The following is a 25,133-nucleotide window of genomic DNA, read 5'->3' on the forward strand; positions in this document are numbered from 1 at the left end:
CCCTAAGCGCAGAGGTATTTCTAAAGTCAGGGTGTGACTTTGAATCCCATTTTTTATTCTTTTTTTTTTTTTTTTTTTAAGTGTCTAAACGCTGTAAGTCACAGTAAAATATAAAGGAAAAAACTTTTTTTTTTAAATCCAGATTAAGCAGACACATATGCACTGAGCTTGCATTACATGGCCGCTACACGCCGCACACCTAACAGGTTGGATACTGTTGTTGTTCTATTCCGCGATTGAATAAAAACCCATTTGAATGAAAAACTGAAAAATAATAATTTTTCCCTAAAAACTGAAAAAAAAAATATTTTCCCCTTAAATTGGTGCTTGTTGAATAGAAGATTAGAACAGCAGTGTCTAAACACTGTAAGTCACTGTAAAATATGAAGGAGAAAGCTTTTTTTTTTTAAAAATCCAGATTAAGCAGACACATATGCACTGAACTTGCATTACGTGTCAGCTTCACGCCGCACGCCGTCAACCTAATAGACTGATAACGTTTTTTTCTCCCTCCTCCTCACTGGGCTCAGGTCAGGGCAAAAAGATTGTGCACTGCACCCCCACACAATAAAATCAATGTAGATCGCTGTCTGATTAAAGATGGTTCTCCTATTCTTTCCCTGAAAGCAATCTCCAGCCTGCCCCTACAATAATCTCCTATCTCTCCCTCAGCAGCAGCAGCAGGAACCTGACCCTACAGTAGTTAGAGCAGAGTGACATGCGGCGCTATGTGACTCCAGCTTATCTAGTGGCTGGGTCACATGCTGCACTGGCCAATCACAGCCATGTCATTAGTAGGCATGGCTGTGATGGGTTCTAAGGGCACACTAGTTAAACGCTTGCTGATTGGCTGCCTCGCAGCTGTTGAAACCGCGCCATTAAAACCGTGCCAAAACATGCAATAAATTACCGAACAACGGACTGTATCCCTAACATACAGTGAAAGGAAGAACAAAATTCCCCTGGGATTGGGACTTTTTAGGCAACAATTGACAAATAATAAATATTAAGAATATAGTTTAATGAATAAATGCATCAAAAAGACAATTGTACAAACAAATATGTGCAAAAAAGTTAAAACAGTTGCAAGCGCAGGTGTATGTGCAATATGACCAGAGAAACTCAACCAAAGGACCAGATGATCCAACGCGTTTCGGGGTTCTTGAGACCCCTTCGTCAGGGATAACGCTAATGTCCTATCTGTAAGTGTCCAAAGAGACATTATGTATAACATTCTAACAAAAAACATCTTGTTTATATAATACATGCATAACATATTTGCAGATAGTTTTTCACTTACATGGTTGGTGTAAGTCATGGGTCAAAGTTTTCCCCAATGTAAACTAATATGGCCACCATGAACAACGCCATATGTTTGCAAAATCGGCGGGCTGCAAACGAGAAAAGTTTGCCGCGAACGGACCACCACGTGAACCGCAAGGCCATCCCTACTTATCTTTAGTTCATTAGAGATGATAGCGCTACGGGCTCTTATTTTGCAGATACAATTAGTCACGAAATCTCAGAAAATGCCAAAGTGTTTTGGGAGTGCAGATTTATCTTAATAAACTTTTGAAAAGGGAAAGGGAGTGCATGACTGAAACCTTTAAATGTATTAAGTTTGTGCATGAGGTTCAGGAGGGCAGTATTTTCAATATGAAGATAAGATCAAGAATACAAGGACATGACCTCAAACTAGCAGGATAAAAGTTCAAAACTAATCTTAGAAAGTGTTATTTTGCTGAAAAATTAGTTGGTGGTTGGAGTAGACTTCCAGCAGATATAGTGGGTCAATCATACAGTAACTATCAACAGACCTATACTCAGAAACACTTTGATAAGCTAAAGAAACTTTATCTGACAATAAGAGTCATATGCTACTTTCTTTCCTAACCACTTTCTACCCGCTACAGCGTGGGCTTACTTTGCCAGGAGGGCATCCTTTGGACACAGCTGATCACAGATCAGGGGAAAGGACCAGTCACAGTAGCTCTTCACTACCTGATCAGCTGTTTTCAATGGCAGCTGATCACAATGTAAACACCAGCTGGTTATCGACACTCCTTTCCTTGCTCTGACAGCATGAGGAGAAAAGAGACGATGACCGGCTTGTGTTAAAGGGATCTCTACACTGATTATCAGTGACCTGATTTTGAGTGCAGCCCCAACAGTGCCCACTAGTGCTGCCTATCAGTGCCCACCAGTTCTGCCAATCAGTGTCCATCAATGCTGCCAATCAGTGCCCATCAGTGCCTCCTCATCAGTGTCACCTAACAGTGCTGCCTATCAGTGCCACCTACCTGTGCCCATCAATGCTGCCTATCAGTGCCACCTTTTAGTGCCCTTTAGTGCCACCTATCAGTGCCACCAATCAGTGCAGGTTCATCCGTGCCTCCTCATCAGTGCCCACCACAGCAACCTCATCAGTGCCCATCTGTGCCACCCCATCGGTGTCTCCTCATCAGTGCAGCGTCATCGGCACACATCAGTGAAGGAGAAAACTTACCCGAACTATGAATTTTTTTTTCAGTCTTTTTTCGTTTGTTTAGCAAAAAATAAAAAACCCAGTGGTGATTAAATACCCCCAAAAGAAAGCTCTATTTGTGTAAAAAAAAAATCTAAAAGTGTGATAGTGCTGAAAGCTGAAAATTGGCCTGGACAGGAAGGGGGTAAAAGTGCCCAGTAGGGAATGGTCCCTCTGAATGGAAAGATACTTCAGCACAATTTCCACAAACCGTTTTTGTAATTTTTTTTGCCACACCTAGCCAGTGCAAGGGAGTAGTGACTCTACATTAGTTACTATGATGGTTTTATTATTCCCCAAAACCATGTAAATTAAATGTGTGTGTTTCTCTCAGGTCATGTCAGTGTATCATGCTTATGTGTCAGAGAAAGAACGGCAATGCAAAAACTATGATTTGACAGTCAAGGTTAAAGAGGAAGAGCATGGTAAGTGTGTCGCCTGGTGACCTTTTACAGTCTTGGTTTTGATATGTTGTCTAAGTGTTATCATAGATCTGAGCAGAGCTTAGAGTTAGGTCAAGAAAGGATTTTAGAGGGGCTCTAGGTTTGTAAAACCCTGTGGAATATCTTGGTCCTCTAAAAATAATTTAATATATTTTTGACATGCTATCTTTCTTTCACCCAAAACAGCCAGCTTTATACTAGTTTTGGCATGATTCAAAGTCTGCATCTACGTCTGGCATCAATTTACTGGCTAAGAGATAATGAAGTGAAATAAAACCCTATGTATGCACAGTAACTTTTAAGTCCTTGGCCGTATGCACAAGTCACACATATCAGCACCCTTATGCGTTGCTCACCTTGAGACCCAGTGAGTGATCAGCAAGGGGGAGAAGACTGAGAACATGTTTCCTCCTGCCTTTAGCAAACTGATAATATTATTCTCCCAAGATGTTCTTCTCAGCCCTAGGCATAGTCACTTGACAGGAGCTCATTAAAATAATGTTGTTTTTTTTTTTAAGTATACTTGTTGTTAAATATTATCAAAACTGTCAGGAAATAACTCATGGGCACTTAAAGAAGCAAAAAACATAGAATTCTTTATTTAACATACGGTAGAGTATTACCTTCTCAAAAAAAAAATGTGTTCTTTATTTCCCCACCACAAATCCAAAAAACAACAAATCAAAATTCTGGGTGGAGTCGTTGTACATTAATATATATTTTCTTTCAGTTAGGAGACCAGAAGGGGCTATTTCGACTATTTCACTTGAGATCTGTGCAAGGTATGAATATGTTTTAGTTGAAATTACCTACAGAAAGTCATCATTTACCCAACAACTCAGGACTCCTGAAGCAAGAAGGGGGCGGAGAGAGGGGTTTTCAAAATGAAAGTCTAAATGTGCCTTAGAGGGCCTGCACTTGCTTGGGAAGCTTGGTTTGCATAGACATGGCAAATATGATCTGGTAAGGGAAGGGTAATATTTTTTTTTTTTTTCATTTTTTAATTGGTAGCATACTGTGGAGAAAGATACTTATTGGGGCCCACTGATTCTACACAGAGCAGTGCAATCTGGGAAGAACGTGTGCAAAGCCTACTCTCTGCATTGTGAAAGATAGAAAACTGACTTACAGTTCAGTTTCTCCCACTGTTCACCACGTTTCTAGTATTTGGTGGATTTTCAATATTTAATGTAAAATAAATTACATAGATAAGCTGAAGGGTAATTGTGTTAATATTTGCTTTTGGTTTTGCTTTAGTGGCTCAGGGAAACCTTTAAGATCAGCAAGGCCACCAGCCTACTAATGGCTGGAATTGCTGTGGCTCCTTTTTTTAAGCCACTGTTAGAGTTTGCAGAATTGTGACTTTACAAAGTCTATACAAAATTGTTTTTCTTAGCTTTTCTATTTAATTTCTTTACTTTCTTTTTGCTTTCCTATTATTTTCCTTTCCCTCTTTTTCCTATTCTTTTTTTCCCTTTTCTTTCATATTATTCCCTTTCTTCCCTTTTTCTTGCCTTATTTGTTCCTTTCCTCTTCTTTAATTTATCTTTGCTTTACTTTCCTTGTGTTTCCTTTCATTTCCCTTTTCTTTTCTTTCTCTTTCTTATTCTTTCTGTTCCTATCTTTTCCATTTGCTTTCCTCTCTTATCCTTTCAATTTCTCTTTGATTTTCCCTTTTTTTTTCTTTTGTTATCTCTTTCTTTTGTCTTTCCTTCCCTTTGCCTTCTCTTTGCTTTCCCCTTTCTCCCCTTTCTTTTCACTTTAATTTGCCTTCTCTTTTCCTTCTATTTCCTTTGTTTCCATCTACATTCCTTTCACTTTCTTTTTCCTTTCTCATTACTTCTTTGTCTTTCCTTGCATTTTTCTTTTATTTCCTTTTTTTTTTCACAATATAAAGCTTTATTAAATAAGAAAAAATTACAACATTGTACTGAAAAAGAGAACAGAGAACATGTAATACAATAGTAAAGTGAAATTAAATTCAACCAAAATTGTCGAATAACCGTTAACATCAAAAATAAGCAAATATGATGAGCTTTCGACTCCAAGGAAGGGGAGAAGGTGCTAGTGCAAATATATCACAGTAGTATAAACTCCGGCTTATAAATAATAAGTATATCTCGATATTAGTCCAATACCCCAGTGGAGTATTTAGAGGATGAACATGAAGAAGAGTAGAAAGTTCATCCCCTATTTAGAAAGGAAACAAAGAAGGAGTTAAGTTTAGAAAAAAGGAAGAAAGTAAAGAGTGAGGAAAGAGGAGCGGAAAATGAAAGGAGGGAATTATAAGGTGGGGGGGGGGTTAGGATAAGGAATGATGGGAAATTATGCTTCCAGTCATAGCCCCCCAATGAGTTTTTAGTTAGGACTAAGTGTTCATTAATCCCTGATATTCTTTTGAAACTGTAAATAATTGCCAGGGGAACCATAGCCTTTGAAAGAGATAATTTCTTTCCGTTCTAATTGCTAGAGTCTCTTCCATCTCCTAAATGGACCTCACCTTAGTGAGCCATTCCGGGATGCTAGGAATTTTTTTGGAGTTCCAGTGCAAGGGTATCAGGGCTTTAGCTGCATTAAGGAGATGTCTTGTTAGTGAACGTTTATATTTTCGGTAGGTAAGTTGGTTGAGATGTAGTAGACAGCATGCCGCATCTAAATTTAATTTGGTTTCAGTGATGTGACGTATCCAACTATTGACCTTTTCCCAGTAGCCTTTAATATGTGTGCATTCCCACCAGATGTGTAGAAATGTGCCTCGCGAAGAACCACATCTCCAACACCTATCTGAACACTGACTAGACCATCGGTGAATGGTAACAGGCATGCAGGACCATTGTGTTTTATAAGAAGTCTCCTGTAATCTGGTGCTTAGTGAGCACTTGTGGGAGAAGTAACAAACCCTCTCCCATTGTACTGAAGTGATGGAGCGCCCTAAATCTTTTTCCCAAACTTTTTTATATGGACCATCAAAACCTGAAGGCACTTCAATGAGCAATTTGTATGATTGGGAGGTTGCTCCATCGATTTTGTCACCTCGGAGGCACTGCTTTTCGAATTGGGTCAATGGTCTAGTGAGTAAGTCTTTGTGTTTTAAGGTGTAAAATAAAATCTCGTATCTGTATGTAGTTCCAATATTGTAAAGGTGTTTTGCTGTAACAGATGTTTTTCAAATCTACATAGGGTCTAATGTTGGAGTTGTGAAAGCAATGCATAATGAGTAGGGGGCAGGCTGTGTCTTTTTGAGTTGTTAGTAAAGAGCGGTTATTGATACCAGGTTGAAAATATGGGTTATTTAACAGCGGCGTAAGTGGGCTTGGAAATGTGGATATGTTATGTTTATGTGCAACATTTTGAAAAATGTTCAATGTGGTAGATATCAAGGGGTGTCTCTTAATTTCTATTGGATGGTTTCGCTGGTTGGTCCACAGTAGGTGGTGAGGGGGGGTGTCACTCCATTTCAGTTCCACGCTCACCCAGTCTTTGCTGCCTGAATGGCAAAACCAATCCAGGATTCTCGTTAGATGAGTTGCTTGATAATATTTGTGGAAGTCTGGGAGACTCATGCCACCACTTAATTTATGCAGCTGGAAATATTTGAGTCGTATTCGTGGCTTTTTGTTTGCCCAAATGAATGTCCTTTGTAGGGAGGCTAATTTACAAAAAAAGGATGCTGGTATCCTAATCGGGAGAGCGTGGAAAAGATAAAGGAGTCTTGGTAGGACTGTCATCTTGATTATAGAGGCTCTACCAAACCAAGAGAAAGTTTTGACGTTCCACCTTTTTAAATCCGCAGCAATCTGTTTTAGAAGTGGGGTAAAGTTTGCTTCAAATAAATCTTCCAAACGGGATGTAAGCTTAATACCTCAATACTTCAGGGTATGCCTTTCCCATCGGTATGGACAATTTTCCATTGTGAGCTTTAGGAGATCAGGCGAGAGTGTCAGATTTAAGGCTTCTGATTTACTATGATTTATTTTGAAATTGGAAAGAATTCTATATAATTTAAATAGGTTGTTTAAATTTGGAATAGAAATGTGCTGTTGAGAGATAAAAAACAGCAAATCGTCAGCGCACGCTGAGAGTTTGAATTCTCTTGTGCCTCTATGAAATCCATGTATGTCAGGGGTGAGATTGAGGGTTCTTATAAGTGGTTCAAGGGTTAATATGAACAGTAGCCGGGACAGGGGGCAACCCTGCCTGGTTCCATTTTTTAAAGGAAAAGGAGGTGACAGGGTATTGTTGACTTTAACTCTTGCTGTGGGGGTTGTGTATAAGGCCTGAATCCAGCTTAACATGTTGGGGCCAAGACCTATGTGTTTGCAGGTGTGAATCAAGTAATCCCATGAAACCCTGTCGAATGCCTTTTCGGCATCTGGGGACAGAAAAAGGCCTTCGGGTTTTTTTTGTGCCCTTTATTCCATGGATTAAATTCAGAGCTTTTGTTACACTATCCTTGGCTTCCCTACCTTGCATGAAACTCACCTGTTCCGGTCCTATAACATGGTGTAACAGTGATCCCAATCTGTTAGCCAGAATTTTGGTTAGGATTTTAAGGTCTATGTTTAGTAATTAAATTGGCCTATAATTCGCACATAAGGTTGGATCTTTCTCTGGTTTGGGGATCACCGAGATGTGGGCCAACGGAAATTCCCTGGTCAGTGCAGGTTGTTTTAGAATATAGTTTAAAGCTTTAGCTAGGTGGGGAGCCAACTCATCTACAAAAAGCTTATAGTACTGGGTGGAAAATCCATTGGGCCCAGGACTTTTCCCTACTTGCAAGTCTGCAATTGCCATTTTAATTTCATTTATAGAGATCTCCAGTTCTAAATCTTTTACGGCCTCCTGTGGCAAGACTGGTATTCCACTGCGTTGAAGATATTCTATGATTTGTTGGTCTCTGGAATTTTCAAGACCATCTATTTTGTTTTGCGTTTGAATGTTGTAAAGTTTGGAATAGAAGGTTCCAAAACACTCAGCTATTTTGCACGGGTCCCGCAGTAGACTACTCTACTGACCCCTGATGCAATGTATGTTGTTGTCAAATTGTGCCTCTTTTAAGGCTTTGTCCAATAGTCTGCCCCCTTATCACCCTGCTCATAATATAAGGATTTTTTTTAAAAAAAATAGATCTTTTAATTTTTGATTGCAATATCTCATTTAGTGTTTTTCTTTGTGAAATAAGTTCCTGCTCCACCTTCTGTGACACACTGATTTTATGCCGTGATTCGAAAGTCGATATTTTCTTGCTGATATCGGCTATCAAATTCTCATTAGCTCTCTTCCGGGCAGCTCCATGTCTAATAAGCTCTCCCCTTATCACGCTTTTATGAGCCTCCCAGAAAAGTAGCGGGAAACCTCTTCTGAGGTATTGTCCCTGAAATAATTAGTGATAGAGGTTTGTACATCTGCTTGTATGTCTCGTTTCACTAACAAGGAGGAGTTCAATCTCCATTTGAACTCCCTCCTGCCAGGTAGGCCTGTTTGTAAAGAAATTGACACGGGAGCGTGGTCCGAGAGAGATATTATTCCTATGTTAGCTGTAATCAATTTAGGGAGGTCCCTTTGTGTAATGTAAACGTGGTCTATACGTGTGTAGCGTTTATGTGCTGCTGAGTAGAAAGTGTAGTCTCTTTCTGAGGGATTAACCGTCCTCCACGCGTCCACAAGCGTCAGTGATTTAAGTAGTTCTTTGATTTTTTTGATAATTTTGTAGGAGTGATTGGTTTACCATTGAGTAGTCCTGACAGGAACAAATATCTCCCCTCTGGGTCCATTAGCTGTTCCTCCAATTTAAAGTCCAAATTTTTGTGGAGCAGGATCGTTACACCCTTTGTTTTGGCCTGTGTGTTAGTTGCATGGTATGCTGTGGGATAATATTTTGTATGCAATTTAGGGACATTCGAGCCACGGAAGTGTGTCTCTTGTAAAGAGACCACCTGAGCCTTTGTTTTTTTCAATTCATATAACAAACGTTTCCTTTTTTTTTCCAGCTAATTAAGGCCATTAACGTTATGAGATATGAGAAATGGCGTCTTACCCAAATTAGAGTAGGCCATATTTTACAATTGGTGAGGAGGTGGGGGGGGGGTAGAGGGCAGGGAGATGAGATGAAAAGGTAAAGGGAATAGAGATAGGATAGAAGATAGAGTATAGAGAAGAAGTAGACCAACTAGTAGTTGTTGACTTCCTGCGTCTAATTGACCTCAGAAGTAGGGTTGAGCGGACACCTAGATGTCCGTGTTCGACGGGTTCGGCCGAACTTTAAAAAAAAGTCCGGGTCCGTGTCCCGGACTTTTACCGAACTTTTCCCGGACACCGAACCCCATTGAAGTCAATGGGGACCCGAACTTTAAGGCACTAAAATGGCTCTAAAACACCAAAGGAAAGGGCTAGAGTGCTGCAAATGGCAGCAAAACGTAATTAAGAGCATGGCAAGTGCTCTGCAAACAAATGTGGATAGGGAAATAACTTAAAACAACAAAAAAAAACAGAAAAATAAAACAATGTTCTTCTTCATCTCTGAAGGACGAGGCCCATATGGAGTAGGAGGGAGGTTGAGGTGGTGGTGGATGTGGCGGTGACATAGGCGTGCGCACAGGGTGTGCTGGGTGTGCCTGGGCACACCCTAATCACCTAGGGCACATAGCATTGCCAGTGAGGAGATGGGAAAGATCTCCCTGGGACCTGCTCTGCTCTATTTCTCCTTGCCTACAGGTACATGGCCCCGATACATTACTCTCCCTGCTGGCAAACACATGCATGTGTATTTCAACTTTGGGGTGCACACCTTAATGCAATAGGCTGCGCACACCTATGGGCGGTGTAGGTGGAAGCGGCGGTGGAGGAGGACCAGGGCCGGATTAACAGCATCATGGGCTTGGTGCTGAGGATTTTGAAGGGCCTTAGGGCCGTGCCTTGCCATGCACCCAGAGGAGGAAGGGTGCAGCCATGCATGCCTAATTCAACATGGGATGCTGTCTCTGAAGCCCATAAACACATCCATGCATCGCCAACTGTCCCTCCTTGTCCGGCCTTCACGCTGTGTGGGGAGGTTCTGAGGGTGCTGCCTGGGGAAGCGAGCATAGAAGCCAGACTTCTGTGTTTACAAGTGACAGAAGAGCGGTAACAGTGAATATGGCCAACCCGGGGCCTATATAAAAGGTAGGGGCCTGGAGCTGCAGCTCCAATAGCCCCTACATTAATCTGGCCCTGAGGAGGAGGACGAGGTAGCCAACACTGCTTCTTTTCACAAATTTTAAATGAGGGTACACCCCAAAAGAGTGAGAAAGAGCAAAAATGGAACAATGGGTGGGTAAGGTCGGTATCCATTGCTATTCTGCATAAGGTACGGAAAAGTCCCGTGGGATCCATGCCTGGTTCATTTTAATGAACGTGAGCTTGTCCACATTGTCTCTGGACAGGCGGCTGCGCTTGTCTGTTATAACGCCCCCAGCCGTGCTAAATACCCGTTCAGATAATACACTGGCTGCAGGGCACGCCAGCACCTCCAAGGCGTAAAGGGCAAGCTCAGGCCATGTGCCCAATTTGGAGACCCAGAAGTTGAAGGGGGCAGACCCGTCATTCACTACATGTAGGCGTGTGCACACATACTGCTCCACCATGTTGGTAAAATGCTGCCTCCTGCTAAGACGTTCCATCTGAGCTGCTGGTGCTGCTGTTTGTTGTGGCGTGCTGACAAAGCTTTTCCACATTTCGGCCATGCTAACCCTGCCTTCTGAGGTGCTGGCGGTGCCCTGGTTGCGTTGGCGACCTCCTCCTCCTCCTCCTCTGCCTTGTGCTTCCACTGTGGCCCCGCTGTCAGATGGGAATGCCAGCAGCATGGCGTCTACCAGCGTGCGCTTGTACTCGCGCATCTTGCGATCGCGCTCCAGTGAGTGAATTAAGGACGGTACGTTGTCCTTGTAACGGGGATCCAGCAGCGTGGCCACCCAGTAATCAGCACAAGTTAGAATGTGGGCAACTCGGCGGTCGTTGTGGAGACACTGCAGCATGTAATCGCTCATGTGTGCCAGGCTGCCCAGAGGCAACGAAAGGCTGTCCTCTGTGGGAGGTGTATGGTCCGTGTCCTCTGTATCCCCCCAGCCACGCACCAGTGATGGCCATGAGCTGGCCTGGGTGCCACCCTGCTGTGAACATGGTTCCATCTCCTCCTCCAGCTCCTCCTCCTCCTCATCCTCCTCATCCTCCAGAACTGTGCCCCTGCTGGACAATTGCGTCCCTGGCGTTTGCGTGTGCAGGAACCCACCCTCGGAGCCCCTTGCGAATGACTGCCCTGAAAGCCTTGGAAATGTTACCTCTTCATCCTCCTCCTCCTCCTCATCCTGTGCCACATCCTCTTCCATCATCGCCCGAATTGTTTTTTCAAGGAGGCATAGAAGTGGGATAGTTAAGCTGAGAACGGCGTCATTGCCACTGGCCATGTTGGTGGAGTACTCAAAACAGCGCAACAAGGCACACAGGTCTCGCATGGAGGCCCAGTTATTGGTGGTGAAGTGGTGCTGTTCCGCAGAGCGACTCACGCGTGCGTGCTGCAGCTGAAACTCCACTATGGCCTGCTGCTGCTCGCACAGTCTTTCCAGCATGTGCAAGGTGGAGTTCCACCTTGTGGGCACGTCACATATGAGGCGGTGAGCGGGAAGGCCGAAGTTACGCTGCAGCGCTGCCAGGCGAGCAGCAGCAGGGTGAGAACGCCGAAAGTGCGCACAAACGGCCCGCACTTTCTGCAGCAGCTCTGACATATCGGGGTAGTTTTTAAGGAACCTCTGCACCACCAAATTCAGCACATGCGCCAGGCAAGGGATGTGCGTCAAACCGGCTAGGCCCAGAGCTGCTATGAGATTTCGCCCGTTATCGCACACCACCAGGCCGGGCTTGAGGCTCGCTGGCAGCAACCACTCATTTGTCTGCTGTTCCATGCTCCTCCACAACTCCTGCGCGGTGTGTGGTTTGTCCCCCAAACAGGCAAGTTGTAAAACTGCCTGCTGTCGTTTACCCCTGGCCGTGCTGAAGTTGGTGGTGAAGGTGTTACGCTGTCCGGATGAGGAGGCGGTAGAGGATGAGGAAGCGGAGTAGGAGGAGCTAGGAACAGGAGGCAAACTGAAGCGCCCTGCAATCCTCGGTGGTGGAAGGACATGCGCCAAATTGCTATCCGCCTCAGGCCCATCCGCCACTGCATTTACCCAGTGTGCCGTTAGGGAGATATAACGCCCCTGACCGTGCTTACTGGTCCACGTATCCGTAGTTAGGTGGACCTTGGCACAGATGGCGTTGCGCAGTGCACACCTGATTTTTTCCCCCACTTGGTTGTGCAGGGAAGGGATGGCTTGCCTGGAAAAGTAGTGGCGGCTGGGCACGACGTACTGTGGGACAGCCACCGACATAAGGTTTTTAAAACTGTGCGTCTCCACCAGACGGAATGACAGCATTTCAAAGGCCAATAATTTTGAAATGCTGGCATTCAGGGCCAGGGATCGCGGGTGGGTAGGGGGGTACTTCCTCTTCCTCTCAAGTGTTTGGGAGATGGAAAGCTGAACGCTTCCACGGGACATTGTGGAGATGGTTGTTGGTGACCCAGGTGGTGGTGTTGCTGACAGATCGTCTGTTTGCGGGGTGGCAGGTGCCGGTATCACTACAGATGTGGCTGGAGCGGCCGAGACTGCAGCAGAAGAGGAAGCAGGATGAGCCAGAGACGTTTCTTGGTTTTGAAGGTGTGTACTCCACTGCAGCTCGTGCTTTGCACTTAGATGCCTGATCATGCAGGTTGTGCTCAGGTTGAGAAGGTTCATGCCTCGCTTCAAGCTCTGATTGCACAGGGTGCAAACCACTCGTGTCCTGTCATCAGCACATTTTCTAAAGAACTTCCACGCTAGAGAACTCCTTTGAGCTGACTTTGGTGCGCTCGTTCCCTTGCTGCGTTGGGCAGTAGCGGGCGTAGTGTCTAGGGCACGGCCGCTCCGCTTCTGCACCCTGCTCCCTCTTCTGCTGTGCTGGTGGCTCTGTGCGACCACCGCCTCTTCCTCCAAACTACTCAGTTCACCTGCATGACGTTCATTCCATGTGGGGTCGAGGACCTCATCGTCCTCCACATCATCTTCCACCCAGTCTTCACCCCTGCCCTCCTTGTCGGTCTCCACAATGCTGAACGCCGCAGCAGTTGGCACCTGCGTTTCGTCATCATCGGAGACGTGCTGCGATGATCCTTGCATGTACTCATCTTGAGAAATAAGTGGTTGGGCATCGCTGCACTCAATCTCTTCCACTTCTGGGGCAGGGCTAGGTGGATGGCCCTGGGAAACCCTGCTGACAGAGTCCTCAAAAAGAATAAGAGACTGCTGTATGGCTTGGGGCTCAGACTGCTGGCCTGATTTGCAAGGGGGTGAGGTGAAAGACGGTTGGACATTGGCTGCAGGTGCCAACTCTGACCTTTCTGCAGTAGACTGGGTGGGAGACAATGTGAAGGAACTGGAGGCACTGTCAGCAGCAAACCAATCTACTATCGCCTCAACTTGTTCTGGCCTCATCACTTCTAGGGGCGTTTGATGCCCTACCAAATACTGATGCAGGTTCTGTCGCCTACTCACACTTGAGGAAGGTGTTTCACTTGTGCGTGTAGCTGGCACAGATCGACCATGTCCTCTCCTTGCAACAGGAGCTCTACCAGCAGCACCACGACCCAGGCCACGGCCCTTATTTGACGGTCTCCTCATATTTCTGTAATTTAAGATCTTGCCCTAGAAAGGTTTTTATTGAATAGCGGAATAGAAAATATGATCCAAAAAAAGTGTATGTATATCACACGTACACAACCACACTAGGCCCCAATTACTATTGTTTGTACCCCTAAAAGGCTAGATGAGGAGTAGGGGGAGTATGGAACAGGCAGCACCCTCAAACCTTCAGAAGTATGAGATGAACCCCAACAACTTGGAAAGGTGGATCTCTCTCACACGTACCGACACAGACTATCCCGCAATTCAATTGATCCTCAAAGGTTTTTATTGAATAGCGGAATAGGAAATATGATCAAAAAAAGTGTATGTATCTCGCACGTACACAACCACACTAGGCCCCAATTACTATTGTTTGTACCCCTAAAAGGCTAGATGAGGAGTAGGGGGGGTATGGAACAGGCAGCACCCTCAAACCTTCAGAAGTATGAGATGAACCCCAACAACTTGGAAAGGTGGATCTCTCTCACACGTACCGACACAGACTATCCCGCAATTCAATTGATCCTCAAAGGTTTTTATTGAATAGCGGAATAGGAAATATGATCAAAAAAAGTGTATGTATCTCGCACGTACACAACCACACTAGGCCCCAATTACTATTGTTTGTACCCCTAAAAGGCTAGATGAGGAGTAGGGGGGGTATGGAACAGGCAGCACCCTCAAACCTTCAGAAGTATGAGATGAACCCCAACAACTTGGAAAGGTGGATCTCTCTCACACGTACCGACACAGACTATCCCGCAATTCAATTGATCCTCAAAGGTTTTTATTGAATAGCGGAATAGGAAATATGATCAAAAAAAGTGTATGTATCTCGCACGTACACAACCACACTAGGCCCCAATTACTATTGTTTGTACCCCTAAAAGGCTAGATGAGGAGTAGGGGGGGTATGGAACAGGCAGCACCCTCAAACCTTCAGAAGTATGAGATGAACCCCAACAACTTGGAAAGGTGGATCTCTCTCACACGTACCGACACAGACTATCCCGCAATTCAATTGATCCTCAAAGGTTTTTATTGAATAGCGGAATAGGAAATATGATCAAAAAAAGTGTATGTATCTCGCACGTACACAACCACACTAGGCCCCAATTACTATTGTTTGTACCCCTAAAAGGCTAGATGAGGAGTAGGGGGGGTATGGAACAGGCAGCACCCTCAAACCTTCAGAAGTATGAGATGAACCCCAACAACTTGGAAAGGTGGATCTCTCTCACACGTACCGACACAGACTATCCCGCAATTCAATTGATCCTCAAAGGTTTTTATTGAATAGCGGAATAGGAAATATGATCAAAAAAAGTGTATGTATCTCGCACGTACACAACCACACTAGGCCCCAATTACTATTGTTTGTACCCCTAAAAGGCTAGATGAGGAGTAGGGGGGGTATGGAACAGGCAGCACCCTCAAACCTTCAGAAGTATGAGATGAACCCCAACAACTTGGAAAGGTGGATCTCTCTCACACGTACCGACACAGACTATCCCGCAATTCAATTGATCCTCAAAGGTTTTTATTGAATAGCGGAATAGGAAATATGATCAAAAAAAGTGTATGTATCTCGCACGTACACAACCACACTAGGCCCCAATTACTATTGTTTGTACCCCTAAAAGGCTAGATGAGGAGTAGGGGGGGTATGGAACAGGCAGCACCCTCAAACCTTCAGAAGTATGAGATGAACCCCAACAACTTGGAAAGGTGGATCTCTCTCACACGTACCGACACAGACTATCCCGCAATTCAATTGATCCTCAAAGGTTTTTATTGAATAGCGGAATAGGAAATATGATCAAAAAAAGTGTATGTATCTCGCACGTACACAACCACACTAGGCCCCAATTACTATTGTTTGTACCCCTAAAAGGCTAGGAGTAGGGGGAGTATGGAACAGGCAGCACCCTCAAACCTTCAGAAGTATGAGATGAACCCCAACAACTTGGAAAGGTGGATCTCTCTCACACGTACCAACACAGACTATCCCCCAATTTAACTGATCCCCAGAGGTTTTTGATTAAATAGCGGAATAGAAAATATGATCCCAAAAAAGTGTATGTATATCACACGTACACAACCACACTAGGCCCCAATTACTATTGTTTGTACCCCTAAAAGGCTAGGAGTAGGGGGAGTATGGAACAGGCAGCACCCTCAAACCTTCAGAAGTATGAGATGAACCCCAACAACTTGGAAAGGTGGATCTCTCTCACACGTACCAACACAGACTATCCCCCAATTTAACTGATCCCCAGAGGTTTTTGATTAAATAGCGGAATAGAAAATATGATCCCAAAAAAGTGTATGTATATCACACGTACACAACCACACTAGGCCCCAATTACTATTGTTTGTACCCCTAAAAGGCTAGGAGTAGGGGGAGTATGGAACAGGCAGCACCCTCAAACCTTCAGAAGTATGAGATGAACCCCAACAACTTGGAAAGGTGGATCTCTCTCACACGTACCAACACAGACTATCCCCCAATTTAACTGATCCCCAAAGGTTTTTGATTAAATAGCGGAATAGAAAATATGATCCCAAAAAAGTGTATGTATATCACACGTACACAACCACACTAGGCCCCAATTACTATTGTTTGTACCCCTAAAAGGCTAGGAGTAGGGGGAGTATGGAACAGGCAGCACCCTCAAACCTTCAGAAGTATGAGATGAACCCCAACAACTTGGAAAGGTGGATCTCTCTCACACGTACCAACACAGACTATCCCCCAATTTAACTGATCCCCAAAGGTTTTTGATTAAATAGCGGAATAGAAAATATGATCCCAAAAAAGTGTATGTATATCACACGTACACAACCACACTAGGCCCCAATTACTATTGTTTGTACCCCTAAAAGGCTAGGAGTAGGGGGAGTATGGAACAGGCAGCACCCTCAAACCTTCAGAAGTATGAGATGAACCCCAACAACTTGGAAAGGTGGATCTCTCTCACACGTACCAACACAGACTATCCCCCAATTTAACTGATCCCCAGAGGTTTTTGATTAAATAGCGGAATAGAAAATATGATCCCAAAAAAGTGTATGTATATCACACGTACACAACCACACTAGGCCCCAATTACTATTGTTTGTACCCCTAAAAGGCTAGGAGTAGGGGGAGTATGGAACAGGCAGCACCCTCAAACCTTCAGAAGTATGAGATGAACCCCAACAACTTGGAAAGGTGGATCTCTCTCACACGTACCAACACAGACTATCCCCCAATTTAACTGATCCCCAAAGGTTTTTGATTAAATAGCGGAATAGAAAATATGATCCCAAAAAAGTGTATGTATATCACACGTACACAACCACACTAGGCCCCAATTACTATTGTTTGTACCCCTAAAAGGCTAGGAGTAGGGGGAGTATGGAACAGGCAGCACCCTCAAACCTTCAGAAGTATGAGATGAACCCCAACAACTTGGAAAGGTGGATCTCTCTCACACGTACCAACACAGACTATCCCCCAATTTAACTGATCCCCAAAGGTTTTTGATTAAATAGCGGAATAGAAAATATGATCCCAAAAAAGTGTATGTATATCACACGTACACAACCACACTAGGCCCCAATTACTATTGTTTGTACCCCTAAAAGGCTAGATGAGGAGTAGGGGGAGTATGGAACAGGCAGCACCCTCAAACCTTCAGTATGAGATTGTGTTCACTGTACCCCACAAAGATTGAGTTCACTGCACCCCACAATGATTGTGTTCACTGCACCCCACAAAGATTGTGTTCACTGCACCTCACAAAGATTGTGTTCACTGTACCCCCCAAAGATTGTGTTCACTGCACCCCACAAAGATTCTGTTCACTGTACCCCACAAAGATTGTGTTCACTGCACCCCAAAAAGATTGTGTTCACTGCACCCCAAAAAGGATGTTGTTCACTGCACCCCAAAAAGGATGTTGTTCACTCCACCCCAAAAAGATTGTGTTCACTGCACCCCACAAAGATTGTGTTCACTGCACCCCAAAAAGATTGTGTTCACTGCACCCCAAAAATGATTTTGTTCACTGCACCCCAAAAAGGATGTTGTTCACTCCACCCCAAAAAGATTGTGTTCACTGCACCCCAAAAAGATTGTGTTCACTGCACCCCACAAAGGATTTTGTTCACTGCACCCCAAAAAGATTGTGTTCACTGCACCCCAAAAAGGATGTTGTTCACTGCACCCCAAAAAGGATTTTGTTCACTGCACCCCAAAAAGATTGTGTTCACTGCACCCCACAAAGGATTTTGTTCACTGCACCCCACAAAGATTGTGTTCACTGCACACCAAAAAGGATTGTGTTCACTGCACCCCAAAAAGATTTTGTTCACTGCACCCCAAAAAGATTGTGTTCACTGCAGCCCAAAAAGATTGTGTTCACTGCAGCCCAAAAAGATTGTGTTCACTGCAGCCCAAAAAGATTGTGTTCACTGCAGCCCAAAAAGATTGTGTTCACTGCAGCTCACACACAGAAAAATGGATGTGGATCACTGACACCTGCCTATCTCCAATCCCACACCACACAGCAATATCGATTGTAGTTTGTAGAACACAGTTTCCCTAAAATTCAGCAGACTCTGTCCCTAACAGGATTGAGAAGAGATCGTAGATCAGGATTGAGTGCAGACCCCACCCCCCACACAGCAATATCGATTGTAGTTTGTAGAAGACACTGACCCTATATAATTCAGCAGACTCTATCCCTAAAATGCCTACAACTCGCCCTGCCTAAACACTCCGACCTGTCCCTCAATTCTATCCGGACACAAATGGTTTTTTCCTGCCTATCTTTCCCTAATCAGCAGCCAGCACGTTGATGTGTGCTCTGTCCCTGAATCTAAGCAGCATAATGACGCCGCTGCGGCTGCCTCGAACTTATAAAGACTTGGTCACATGCTTCAGACGGCCAATCACAGCTACTGAGACATTTGCAGGCATGGCTGGGATGGCTTAAGGCACACCAGTTAAACGATTGTTGATTGGCTGTTGAAAGCCCGCCATGAAAAGAGCGCCAAAGCATGCAAAACCCGGAAATAAAACGACCGAACACGGATTTTTACCCGAACATACAGTAAAGTGTCCGTGTCCGTGTTCGGGTACAAAAAATCCAATTATTCGGTACGAACACGAATAATACAGTCCGTGTTCGCTCAACACTACTCAGAAGTCAACAAAAAAGTTAGTTCTTTCCCAGGGAATCAGACCACCCACTCCTATTGGGGGAAGTAGTTGAGGCGCACGGAGACGCCCTGCTTATGCAAGCAAGTAGTGAGTGTAAAAAGGTAAAATTTGTACTCAGCTATGGGCGATCTGCCACCTCTTTTGAAAAATAAGAAAACATTCAAAACATAGAATGCGACTTGTCAGTAAAATTTTTATGAACCTGAAACATGAAATATTACTGAGGTTGAAGGATTATAAGAGGTGCATGAAAGTCAGCCAGCCCCCAGTCTGATGTACTCACCCTCCAGTCTGTCACCAACCAAGTAGACCTGTCTCTTGATACAAAGAACAGGGGTTTAGTTGACACACATTTGCAAATGCATGTGAAAGCTGCAGAGCCACTTCACGGCACCCTGTTAAATCTGCAGTCCTAACACTCCTAATTTAGTGTCTCCACACTGGAAGCACATGGCTGCTAATGGATGTCTGTCACCAACCAAGTAGACCTGTCTCTTGATACAAAGAACAGGGGTTTAGTTGACACACATTTGCAAATTGGGTGGATGCAGTCTGATTTGACCTTATTTTTCCGTATACAGGGATGGAGACCAATAGCATGACCTGCTTGTCTCACACAAAGTCCCAAATAGGAAATTAGGGATTGAAAGGCATTGTGCTTTACAGGCCATGCCCCATATATAAAATCCCTATCTGTCTTTATACTGCATCCACCAAGGGGATGGAGGTGTAATGCTTCTCAGCTGGTCCTTTCCAGTTTGTACCATCATTACAACTTAGTTATTTGAGTTTTGAGACAACAGACCAGTCATGGATGAGGGTGGGTTGGGGGGGTTGGGCTGTCTCCCTCTCATCTGTTCCCCCATCCATCCATTAGCAGCCATGTGCTTCCAGTGTGGAGACACTAAATTAGGAGTGTTAGGACTGCAGATTTAACAGGGTGCCGTGAAGTGGCTCTGCAGCTTTCACATGCATTTGCAAATGTGTGTCAACTAAACCCCTGTTCTTTGTATCAAGAGACAGGTCTACTTGGTTGGTGACAGACTTGAGGGTGAGTACATCAGACTGGGGGCTGGCTGACTTTCATGCACCTCTTATAATCCTTCAACCTCATTTTTCTCTTGATATAGGGATGGAGACGCCGGGCACTACCTGCTGGGGTCTCACTTAAAGTCCCGCCTAGCCTATTGTGTTTACATGAAATATTACTAACTGACTGTTACATTTATGATCTGGGGCTGCTCAAAAACAATACTTCATAGCATCTAGCTAGCCATTTTCCCCCGTTTGTCTAAGCACACTGGTATAGAGAAATAGATAAAGCAAAAAACCATAACAAAGAAAGTTATAGGTCTTAACCGATCCGTGCAAGGGAAAAGGGTGAGTGAGGTGTCACCTGATAACGGTCACTTCCAAATTGCGTTTCTGTGTTTTGTATTCGGATCTCCACTTCGCCTCGAGTATCTATCAACGTATACCTCGTGTGCAAACCGAAAAGGGGGAGAACCCCAACTCAAAGACAAGGGAGGAAAAGTAATAATTACATACAAAGGATGTTCAAAAGACAAATGTATATACAGTGCCTTGCGAAAGTATTCGGCCCCCTTGAACTTTTCAAACTTTTGCCACATTTCAGGCTTCAAACATAAAGATATAAAACTGTAATTTTTTGTGAAGAATCAACAACAAGTGGGACACAATCATGAAGTGGAACAAAATTTATTGGATATTTCAAACTTTAACATATAAAAAACTGAAAAATTGGGCGTGCAAAATTATTCAGCCCCTTTACTTTCAGTGCAGCAAACTCTCTCCAGAAGTACAGTGAGGATCTCTGAATGATCCAATGTTGACCTAAATGACTAATGATGATAAATAGAATCCACCTGTGTGTAATCAAGTCTCCGTATAAATGCACCTGCACTGTGATAGTCTCAGAGGTCCGTTTAAAGCGCAGAGAGCATCATGAAGAACAAGAAACACATCAGGCAGGTCTGAGATACTGTTGTGGAGAAGTTTAAAGCCGGATTTGGATACAAAAAAGATTTCCCAAGCTTTAAACATCCCAAGGAGCACTGTGCAAGCGATAATATTGAAATGGAAGGAGTATCAGACCACTGCAAATCTACAAAGGCCTGGCCATCCCTCTAAACTTTCAGCTCATACAAGGAGAAGACTAATCAGAGATGCAGCCAAGAGGCCCATGATCACTCTGGCTGAGGTGGGAGACTCTGTCCATAGGACAACAATCAGTCGTATACTGCACAAATCTGGCCTTTATGGAAGAGTGGCAAGAAGAAAGCCATTTCTGAAAGATATCCAAAAAAAATAGGAGTTTAAAGTTTGCCACAAGCCACCTGGGAGACACACCAAACATGTGGAAGAATGTGCTCTGGTCAGATGAAACCAAAATCAAACTTTTTGACAACAATGCAAAACGTTATGTTTGGCGTAAAAGCAACACAGCTCATCACCCTGAACACACCATCCCCACTGTCAAACATGGTGGTGGCAGCATCATGGTTTGGGCCTGCTTTTCTTCAGCAGGGACAGGGAAGATGGTTAAAATTGATGGGAAGATGGATGGAGCAAAATACAGGACCATTCTGGAAGAAAACCTGATGGAGCCTGCAAAAGACCTGAGACTGGGACAGAGATTTGTCTTCCAACAAGACAATGATCCAAAACATAAAGCAAAATCTACAATGGAATGGTTCACAAATAAACATATCCACGTGTTAGAATGGCCAAGTCAAGGTCCAGACCTGAATCCAATCGAGAATCTGTGGAAAGAACTGAAAACTGCTGTTCACAAACGCTCTCCATCCAACCTCACTGAGCTCGAGCTGTTTTGCAAGGAGGAATGGACAAATCTCTCGATGTGCAAAACTGATAGAGACATACCCCAAGCGACTTACAGCTGTAATTGCAGCAAAAGGTGGCGCTACAAAGTATTAACTTAAGGGGGCTGAATAATTTTGCACGACCAATTTTTCTGTTTTTTATTTGTTAAAGTTTGAAATATCCAATAAATTTCGTTCCACTTCATGATTGTGTCCCACTTGTTGTTGATTCTTCACAAAAAATTACAGTTTTTTTATACCTTTATGTTTGAACCCTGAAATGTGGCAAAAGGTTCAAAAGTTCAAGGGGGCCGAATATTTTCGCAAGGCACTGTATGTGTACAGGAAGTCAGAGAAATATCTTTAACTGAAAAGTATGAACGACAGAGCTCTAGGAGCAGACGGCAATAAGCAGGATTCAATCTATTACAATTACATGTAACTATATTATTTGACCCCTGCTGCCACCTAGTGGGGTCTTCCTAAAATGCAGATTTTGCATTGATTTTCTAACCACTTTCTCTTCCAGAACCACCTCTAGAGGTGATTCATAGTCCATTCAGAGTCTCAAGTTTGTTCCTGCTTATTCACGCTGGATAACCATCTCCAACAACTGTAACAAAGTTCCTCTGCCTGAGGATGAAAAAATCCCCCCAAATGGTGGAGCAGGAATCTCCAGTTCAGTTGTATTAATTGTTTCCTTGCATGAACTGACATTCCCATAGCAAAGCCTTAAGGTCCTCATTGTGCAAAGAGTGGAGTTGTAGCATGTCTCTTTTATAAAAGTGACAAAACCTAGCCTTAAATTCCTCATCGTTCAGAGAGTGAAGTTGTATCATGTCTCTTGTATAAAAGCGTTGGGTAGGAGCAAAAACACCCTGGATCAATGCGAACAATAAAAAAAAGGAAAAAGCATGGAACAGTCAAGCAGTCATTCTCCTATATATCTTGCCTCCTATGGTCCCTTGTTCTCGGTGTCCTAGGTGGTGAAGCAAACAGATTTTTAGCATCCTTGTGTTTCTGTTTCTTCCCCCCTTTTCCAAAGGGAGTGCATAGCGGGGAAGAATTCAAGGCTCCAGAGGAATCTGCTGTTGTAGGTGGTAGCAGAAATTCTGCATACCATTCAGGCAAGCTCACAGGGTCCAATCTCAGTAGTGCACAGAAATTCTGTAGCTCATCTGGAGTCCTGAGCATATACTGTTTGCCCCCATGAGAGGCTTGTAAAGAGAAAGGAAATTTCCAGCGATAAGTTATATTATTAGCTTTCAGCACTTCCAAGAGGGGTCTCAGTGCACGTCTATTTTTTAAAGTGATAGGAGACAAGCCTTGGAACTGTATCTGCTGGTCGTTAAATATAACTTGATCGTTCTGGCTGGCTTGTTTTAGGATTTCTTCCTTCAATGGCTAGTTACTTAGACAGCAAATGTCCCGAGGAGGAGTATTGTCAGGAGCTTTAGGTCTGAGGGCCCTGTGAGCTCTATCAAAGTCTATGGGAGATTCTGCTGGTCTGCCAAGGAGGCCATTAAAGATGGAACATAAGGCAGGTTTAATTTGCTCGTTCTCAATCCCCTCTGGGACACCCCTTATTCTGATATTATTACGCCTGCTTCTATTATCGAGGTCTTCCAGATGGCGGTTCATGGCGATAAGTTGTGAGGAGTGATAAAGAGTCACTTCTTTTAGCGGATGTATAGCCCTGTCCCTGGCTTTCCCTGCTTTTTCTCCCGTGGCAAGCTGTTCTCTCATACTTAGGATGTCCGCTTTCAGGTCAGTTATGGCCGCTAAAAATGACCCTTTGATATCTGCCGCTATAGCGGTCATATCATTGAAAGTTAGTGGAGGATCAGCTTGTAAGCACTCACCTCCCAAGTCCTCAGAAGCAGCCAGGGAGTCTAGGTCACAGTCCTCCTCTTCCATTCGGGATGAAGCCGTCGCCATCTTGGAGCCTGCCATGCTGCTCTTGCCCTGTGAGTGAGACTTGAAAAGATCCTGGATAATTTTGCCTGAATCAAGTCCCCTGGAGCGCGGATGCTTCTTTTGTGGAGTCCGCTTGGAGATTTTGCCCATCTTGTGTCAGGATGGGTGTGGATTTAGGTCGCTATGCGCCGAGGTAAGGGAGATGCCGACGGAGCCGAGTTAAAATGCGGCCATCTCTCCCGCGCGTCAAGCCACGCCCCTATTTCCTTTCCCCTTTCCCCTTTCCATTTCTTTACCATTCTTTGTCTTTCCTTGCCTTTTTCTTCTATTTCCTTTCTCTTTCCCTTTCCTTTGCTTTTTTTTTTATCTTGCCCTTCCCTTCCCTTTGTTGCCTCTTTAATTTTTCTGTTATTTAATTTCCCTTTTTACCTTTCCCTTTATTTCCCTTTCACTTTCATTTGCCTTTTCTTTCCATTCTCTACATTCTCTACATTTGCTCTCTACATTCCTTTCTCTTCTCTTTCTTTTTATTTCCCCTTCCTTTCATTTTCCTTTGCTTTCCTGTGTTTCCTCTTTTCTTTGTCTTTCCATGCCTTATTTTTCTATTCCCTTTCCTTCAATTTCCCATTTGTTTGTCTTTTCTTGCCCTTTTGTTCTTTATCCTTTGCCTTTTCTTTCAATGATTTTTATTAGAAAGTAACAAATACATGTAACAATAGTAGCGATACAGCAATGAAGAAAATGACCCAGTTATTAACAATGGTCAGAGAACATGGAACATCAGTGTTAAGTGGGCATGTGGTAGTCAAGGCAGCAATCATAGTAAGAGTCAAAAAGGAGAAAAAAAAAAACCCAAAACAGGCATGTTAAGGAGTATATCTCTGAAAAAGTATATCTCCTTCTGGGAACCTTGGGGGGTCCCCTCCGTATCAGTAGAGCACCACTACTGAGACACCCCTAAAGGGAACACGCTGTGTCTCAGGGGAGGCGCTCTGCACGTCAACTATGCAATCCCAGAGTAACCCAAGCGATCTACACTCCAAATGTGTACAGCATAAAGGTTGCCTAACAATCAGCCCCAAGGGGGTCTAAAAGTAAACCTGAACTGTGTAAGGTTAAAATACTCCGAACTAATCCCAACGAGACCATGAAGAAGGACTCCGGACCTTGTCCAACGAGCTCTCCTGTTCGGGTCTGTTAGCAAAATGTTGTGATTACGTTATAGCTAACAACCTAGAACAGAGTGAAGGAAGAGAAGGTAGAGATATGGAAAAAGAAGCAGAGACTCAGGAAAGAGAAAAGAATGAAAGGAGGTAGGGGAAAAAGAAGGTAAGGAGGTTCCTGCGGTCCAAGGTCCATCACTCATGCCCGTATTGGAAGCCGCATCAAATAGTAACATTTGCAAAGGCCGCCCAGGGTTCCCAAATCATTTCAAACTTCCCTTTGGAGTCATCCAAAATACGAAAC

The 25,133-nt window shown here is 44.0% G+C and overlaps 1 protein-coding gene across 4 annotated transcripts in view; it reads left to right on the plus strand.

The window, feature by feature from the left end:
* Positions 1 to 25,133, plus strand: part of LOC309553574 (A.superbus venom factor 1-like) — a 1,719,715-nt gene that overhangs the window by 1,180,132 nt on the left and 514,450 nt on the right. For all 4 annotated transcript variants that reach the window (XR_014225177.1, XR_014225178.1, XR_014225179.1 and 1 more), the window contains exons 31-32: positions 2,859 to 2,949; positions 3,698 to 3,749. Coding sequence is in view for 1 of the 4 variants with exons in the window: in XM_082254846.1 (XP_082110972.1) it covers positions 2,859 to 2,949; positions 3,698 to 3,749 (143 nt within the window). In the remaining 3 variants the exon portion in view is untranslated. The remainder of the gene's footprint in view (positions 1 to 2,858; positions 2,950 to 3,697; positions 3,750 to 25,133) is intronic.

Source organism: Pelophylax lessonae (genome assembly GCF_965119305.1).
Source record: "Pelophylax lessonae genome assembly, chromosome: 4".
NCBI classification, from domain to species: Eukaryota; Metazoa; Chordata; class Amphibia; order Anura; family Ranidae; genus Pelophylax; species Pelophylax lessonae.